Below are 7471 nucleotides of genomic sequence, written 5' to 3'. Positions count from 1 at the left end.
GTTTTCGGACATTTCCTCCGTTTTTCCCGACGCGCTTGCTTTTAACCTGGCTCCCCGTCTGTGTGTACCTGTCCTGTACTACCACTACACTCGCTGTCTGAGCCTCTGGCCCCGCCCCCTTACGTCTTTCACATAATGGTATGAGTCTAGTCTGTCCTCGCACGTGATTGGTCGAATGGTGCGCCCATAAAAATAGTCTCGCTCTTCTGTGCATGGATTGTCAGCAGAGCTGACCAATAGCGGCTGAAGATTCGGCTCTCTCCGGCGGGAGTTGGCTCTTCTCGTTCCCTACAAAGCATCGGCTCTTAGAGCCGGCTCGTTTACATCACTAGTACCAACATGATTTCAGGGCAGGTCTTTTTAGGTTAAGGTTGTAGGGCGGTCAAATGATTCTGAACACCAAATAAAGGTGACAGACTAAACCAGTTTAAAGTGTGTGTAATAATGCCCCCTCCACTTTGCTTATGTTCTGCTCCACTGTCTGGGTCCTGATCAGACTGGTGTATATGTGAAGTTTAAAACGTGAACATGTGCACATAGGAGCTCCAGTCCCTGTAAACAAACTGAGAAACATTTACTAATTTTCAGTATACATAAGATGAGACAGCTGCTGTTTGTAAACCATGTTCTTGTAATACAAGAATTCAAAAATATGAAAAGAAAAAGAGACTAAGTACACAATAACTGACACCTGAGTGTGCAGCAGCTGTCTATCTGAACCTCCATCCTGACAGTCGTTTCCCAAACTCGGGTTGCAGAACCATTTTTTGTACTTATGTGCATAAAATATACTTGCATAATGTTTTCACATATTTGGGAATGCACACAAAGATAACACATCACCAGGTAGCCTAATGTATAAACACAGGGCACCTTTAAGAGGTCAGGCTGCAACTAAAGCTGTTTGTAAAAAGCAATTAAACTACAGTATTTTGATCAATCACTCCAACCTACAGCACCTGAAGACAGCAGACGCCAGCATGTATGGGACTCAGGTAACCTATGTCTGAGTTTTTGCACAACTTCTTGTCCATTACCTTTATTTTCCTCTCCATTTACCCAGCATGCTTTGCACCGTCAGTAAATCGTGACCACACCAAAACCATACAAACTTTAGTGTTTTCTTCTGATACAACAGACATCTGATCACTAGAGCTGTTAACTATGTGCTTTTTAAAAGCTTGCTTCTTGCAATTATACAGGAAAAATACTTCGTGTCATAACATGGGGGTGTGTGTTTCTGTTCATCACAACCAATCCTGGTTTTTTGTATAGTAGTGTGTGTAGACCTGATTATGTACAGTGCCTTCAAACGATTGTTGTGAACTGGCACAAAAAAATAATAATTTAACAGTTAAATGCTCAAAAGTAGGAATATTAAACTGTGGCTGGCTGTCTGGGTAAAAGGAAAACGTTTCCTCGGTAGTTATCAAAGAAACATGAAGACCAAGCTCTTTACCAGAAGTGTATGGCTCTTAAAAGAGCCTTTGTTTTTCAGTTAGCAGCTGTCAGCCAGTGTCCAGATCTACTTTGCCTTTACAGGCTTCTCGGTTTTCTTGGGCAGCAGCACAGCCTGGATGTTGGGCAGCACGCCGCCCTGAGCAATGGTGACTCCGCCCAGCAGCTTGTTGAGTTCCTCGTCGTTGCGCACAGCCAACTGCAGGTGACGGGGAATGATCCTGGTTTTCTTGTTGTCACGGGCAGCGTTTCCAGCCAGCTCCAGAATCTCAGCAGTCAGATACTCTAGCACTGCCGCGAGATAGACAGGAGCGCCGGCGCCAACACGCTCTGCATAGTTTCCTTTGCGCAAGAGCCTGTGAACACGGCCCACAGGAAACTGGAGCCCAGCACGAGAAGAGCGGCTCTTTGCCTTAGCACGAGCTTTTCCACCTGTCTTTCCTCGACCACTCATTTTTGGATTTTCGTTCTATAGACAACACTCCGAAGAACTATGACTTCTACAGCGCAGACCCTCTATTTTATGTCCGCGGAGAGGTAGGATGGCTCCAGGCGGACCAACCAGAGGAAAGGCTTTCACCGGCACAGCAGAGGACGGCCCGATCTCAGTTTTGGCGCACGTTTTGAACGCATCTTTCGCCAATAAGCAGCGGAGGTATAGGCAGCGGGTCGCTCCTCCAGGCGGGGCTGAGCTTCACGAGGAGCCGCTCACCAATCAGGACCAGGAGGGTTGAAGCTGCGTCACCGTTTCCCCGCTGGTCCCAGAGTTTAAGAGAAGCGGATCGTCTATTTTTTTCTACACTTTTCTTCTGTTTAGAGAGAAAGCAGAAATGGCAAGAACCAAGCAGACAGCTCGTAAGTCCACAGGAGGCAAAGCTCCCAGGAAGCAGCTGGCTACTAAAGCTGCGCGTAAGAGCGCTCCGGCTACTGGTGGCGTTAAGAAACCTCATCGTTACAGGCCTGGAACCGTGGCTCTACGAGAGATCCGTCGTTACCAGAAGTCCACGGAGCTGCTGATCCGCAAGTTGCCTTTCCAGCGCCTGGTTCGAGAGATTGCTCAGGATTTCAAGACTGATCTGCGCTTCCAGAGCTCTGCTGTCATGGCTCTGCAGGAGGCCAGCGAGGCTTATCTGGTGGGTTTGTTCGAGGACACCAACTTGTGCGCCATCCACGCCAAGAGAGTCACTATCATGCCCAAAGACATCCAGCTGGCTCGACGCATCCGCGGAGAAAGGGCATAGACTGCTACTACTGCTCCAACACAACAAAGGCTCTTTTAAGAGCCACACACTGGTCACAGAAGAGCTTCTGCTGTTCCTCTTATGTTGGCTCTAATCATTAAGCAATGCCTTTTCAAATAAGTCGACTTGTTGCAGAACAGCCAAAATGAACATAACAGATTTTAATATTACTGTAATGAGGCACTGAATAATCCAAACTATCATCTTATTTGAGATCAATGTAGACTTTTTTTGTTAAGACACCATAGCGAAACAAACCATGGCTCCATAAATAATGATTTCTTTGTTATGGAGCACTGATCCCAAGTTTTAGTAATTTGGGTTTTGTGACATTTGAATCTCTCTTTCTTCAATGTATTCAACTGGCTTGCTGTACGACCAGGGGAGTATCTAGAAGATGTAGGACTGGGTGACTGGGCTGGGAAACATTGAAATACATGGGAACATTTTTTAAGTTCTATAAAATAATAAACTATGCATTATTAAGAATCAGATGTTTACTTTGTGTAAATATGGGAAGCAACATGCTTTCTGTAGCTAATTTTGGCTGCATTCAATATTTTGTCATTGTTTTTCATTTTTCGAGAGCATCACATTTTGACTGTAGCAGGTGCCACCCCTGGCCAGCCCCTGTCATCATGTCTCATGTAAGGATGAAGCCTCCCTAAAATAGCCACATTAAAATATTTTATTTATTTATTTTTTGTATGTAGTATCAGCCGTAACTGGTAGGCTAGTGGTTAAGACACAGTGCTCTCGCCGCTGCGGCCCGGGCTTGAATCAGGGTTGCGTCAGGAAGCGCATCCGGTGTAAAACACGTGCCAAATGTCAACATGTGAGTCGTCAGTGTGACGATTTGCTGTGGCGACCCCTAAACAAGAGAAGCCCAAAGTGACTTTGTATGCAGTAACTCAGAGATTGTTTTAGTGAGCTGACGTTCTAACTATTCAGTTAAACCTGTTTATTTTTTGTGCTCACTTAATGGCAGCACAAAGGGAAGTACTTTCATTGTGAATCGAATGGAATCATTCTTTAGCAGTGCTTATGCGATGCTCACATCTTGCTTTCAGTGTTTTCCCAGTAAGAATGCAAAACTGAAGTGGACATAAACTCAAATGTTTATTCAGACTGGATGTCTTCACTGAAAGGTCTAAATTGTATGTTTGTGATTGGCAGCAAAATATTTTATTTCAATTGTTATTGCTTCAGACTCAAACTTGACTAATTTGATTAGTGTAACTGTAGTTTTAATTTTGTCCTGTTTTTCCCATGATTCATGTGCATTGGGAGCCAGACACCAAAAAGATGTGCTCCTCTCAGCCACAACACCTCTGAAGAATCATCTGATGATCTGCCTCCCCCACCCCAACCCAACCCCCAAGAGGAAGAGGCAAAGACAAGCAGCTGAAGCAGGCTGAGCCAACTCCCTCTACTACCATACAGATGGCACAGCACAGAGGAGGAGGAAGCCTGTCTTCAGACCTGCTAGAACAGCAGATAGTCACTGCAGTTATTACAGTTGTTATTTTTCATGAAGACAGTTTTGGCAAATACAAACACCAATGGTCCCAAACAACAGAAGGGAAAGGACAGGGAATGGCAGGATGTATCATTCCAGTGTTTCCCATACATAATTGTGGCAGCCCGCCCCAGTATCAGCGTGGACTGCCACATATTGGTTTTCTTTCTGTTACTATTTAAAATGGGAACAACTTTTTTCATTGTGGAGCTGTGCACAGTGCACTGACTTGCTCAGTCGCTCCTGCCCACACTCACACACAAACACAAACTGACACTGTCTTTGAATAGCTCCCCTTCTCCATGTCTCTGTTTTAACACAATGCTGTTAAAAATAGCAAAATAATAAGCACACTGCAACAGCAGTTTTATGTGAAATACTTTTAATTCAACCATTACTACTTTGTGAATAGAGAGAATAAAAAATCCTTTGCATCCTTTAGCAAGATCTCTGACATCAAAATAAAAATGTGTCAGTTTTCATTTGTTCTGGGTTTCCTCTTTTTGTGTCTTTGACCACACAAGCCCGTGCTCTACAGCTGATTGTTTCTGCTGGTCCACAATGATCATCCACCTGCCTGGAAGGCTTACAATTGGACAGCACACAAAAATGCAGTGTGACCAACTTTGCAAAAAAGACACTGGTCTCAGGCAGTATTATGGGGGGTCATTATCAAAGGGTTGTTTGACAGGAAGGTAAAGCACCCTTTTTAATTTTTACTTTTTATTTTAGCTAGGTTGCTAGCATCAAACTCCTGTGTGGCCCGCCAAGCAGTAAGTGCTGCTGTAAGAAACCTCATAAAACCCCACTTCAAAACTATGCATAATTCAGGAATGGGACAGATGGGAATTGTCCTAAAAATCCAAAACCATATAAACAAATAATTAAAAAAAAATCCACTAAGAGCAGAATCTCCAAATGAAAACCAAACGTAGCTAAACCGCAGTCATGCTATATAATTGGACCCAGCGCTTTAATACATCACAGTGTCATTGGTGTGAGATCTGCAATTGGTCAATTACAATTCAAACCCCATGACTTATAGAAAATCACATAATAAAACAATGAATACTACATCACTACACTTTTCAATCAAAATAAATCATATATAATTGTACTGGAATTCAGGTAAATTATCTTTAGATAGATGTCCCAGAATAATAATAATAATACCAATTGATATTAATATTAAATATTTTATGAATCTCTTCTTTCTTCAGTTTATTTCTGATATATGAACAGTGTAAAGCTGCAGATATTGTAAAGACACTATGACAATTTACCAACGTTGCACCAAATACGCTATAAAAAACAGCAACATCATTATATAAAGAACAGGAATCATCAAGCAGAGGATGTTGAACATTTTAATGAAACGTCACAATCACGACGTTGCTGGGACATTCTGTACTTGCAAGGTAAATCCAAAGTCTGCTGAAGACATGAAAAATTATTCTTTCTACTAATGTTAATGCACTGCTAACCTTAATTCATGATTTTTTTAAATTAAATAGTCATGCCTATTGTGTGGTGAAAATTGGCACAATCATTTCACAGACTTTGGATCAGTCTCTAGCTACAAAGGGAAAATAATCAAAGGATGAGAATTTAGTTTGAACAAAGCTTTAACTGACACTTTATAATAACAGTTTCCAACGACAGCTGATCAATACAAATGAATTCTTCAAAGGATTTTTCTATTTTGTGGTTCAAAATCAGACATGGGCGTCCGGTAGCCTAATGCTTGAGGCAAACAATAGTAATAATAATAAAAGACAGTGTGTGGTTTCTGTTAATGTTTTTTTTTGCCATCCATCAGACAAGATGCCTGCATTTACCAAAAGGCAAAATCACTTAAACAGATATCCCTTTCGCAGAAGCTTTTAGAAGAACCTTTAATGGTCAAATCCATTCCTAAATCTGATGATAATAAATGACAGTTTTGAAGACATGATCCAGTGCGTCTGGATTACCTCTCAGCACAAAAGCAAGACAGTTGAATAGGCTTTCCTTTTATTCCAAATAGAGTTTGCCATGCACTGACATATAACCACATACTGTACTGTACATATAGACAGAAATGCATACATTAGGAATGATGTGCTCTCCATCACTGCTGTGGCTTTTATTCAGTTTATCACCGCAGAGAAAATGGCAGATTTTCTTAAAGCCAAAACATAATGTAACTCTATTACACAGAGTAAATCTATCAGACTAAAAACAGCAATTGAGTTATTAAAGAGAGCCAAGCAAGTGAACCAATTCATGCCAAATTTCTTGCCTATTTCTGGTGGTCCATCATAAAGGATACATTACAATAGTTTAAATACAAGGTGCAAATAAAGGAAAGAGAGCTCTAACATGAATTATCTTCCAGGTCTAGTCTCTTTTATAAATGCAAAAAGGTTTTTTTCACTAATGTCAGATGCCAAACGTGTCCGCATGCGAAGACACTCGTGCTTTTTTATTTGTTAATTTATTATATAGAACTGTGTTTGTCACTGTCACTAGATATTTTGAAATATTTTAGGGCAACACAATAACAACAGAAGGTTCTTCAGAAGGTAAAATATTAACACTTTTAGAGAAACCCAAACCACATCTCTTCAGTTCATTGCTTTTTGTGCACTCACTGTTGGTCATGTCCATTTAGCTGTAATGTTCAATAGAAAATGCCCCTGAGTCACTGGACCTCATGATGGTCTCATTATGTCTGAGTGATAGCTGGGACAGGTACAACCCTTTGCTTCGTGATTCCAGTGGGCTATCTGACACCTACAGTATATGGGAGAGAGTACAGAGAGACAGAGAGATGTTTTGGTCATTTGTCAAATGAGGGAACACATACTTTAAATTTAAGTCTAAGTTACCATTGGTTGTGGGTTGGGAGAGTGGGTGAAATTTCTTAAGAATGACTCTTAGCTGGCTACTAAAAGTGTTTAATTCGTATAGCAGCTCAAATGATTAAATGTAACATGAAATCTGCTGTTTATAGTTACAAATCTGCAGTGAATTATCACTCAACTCTGCTGCTTTTGGTTTTCTAGGCTGCTACTAAACTCTCTTGTGTTGCTCTATGTCTCCTAGATGTGTAGACAGCTGTTTGCTATAAACCTAGCCATATCGGAATTAAAGGGTGTGTTTGTGTGTTTTATTTACAACTTGCTCTGATGCTTGTTCCAAAAGGCTAAGAATCATTTCAGGCAGTGTTAAGTTTCTATAAAAATTATCATAAGAAGCTGGTACTTTACCT

At 41.3% G+C, this 7471-nt stretch overlaps 2 protein-coding genes across 2 annotated transcripts in view; both read right to left on the bottom strand.

The window, feature by feature from the left end:
- Positions 1–1525: 1525 nt before the first annotated feature.
- LOC109974998 (histone H2A) lies at positions 1526–2249 on the bottom strand. Its single transcript, XM_020625504.1, has one exon. It carries the CDS (start codon positions 1910–1912, stop codon positions 1526–1528), a length of 387 nt encoding a protein of 128 aa, XP_020481160.1. The 5' UTR covers positions 1913–2249.
- A 4618-nt stretch (positions 2250–6867) lies between these two features.
- LOC109975003 (P2X purinoceptor 3-like) overlaps positions 6868–7471 on the bottom strand; it is a 34652-nt gene continuing 34048 nt past the window's right edge. The window contains exon 12 of the mRNA XM_020625508.1: positions 6868–6993. Within this exon, the coding sequence (XP_020481164.1) occupies positions 6868–6993 (126 nt within the window). The remainder of the gene's footprint in view (positions 6994–7471) is intronic.

The sequence above is a fragment of the Monopterus albus genome, unplaced genomic scaffold (genome assembly GCF_001952655.1).
Source record: "Monopterus albus unplaced genomic scaffold, M_albus_1.0 scaffold356.1, whole genome shotgun sequence".
NCBI classification, from domain to species: Eukaryota; Metazoa; Chordata; class Actinopteri; order Synbranchiformes; family Synbranchidae; genus Monopterus; species Monopterus albus.
This window is presented reverse-complemented; position numbering and strand designations above follow the sequence as displayed.

What these genes read in the sequence shown, in the direction of transcription:
- LOC109974998 (XM_020625504.1), bottom strand. Translation starts at nt 1,912, where the DNA reads ATGAGTGGTCGAGGAAAGACAGGTGGAAAAGCTCGTGCTAAGGCAAAG.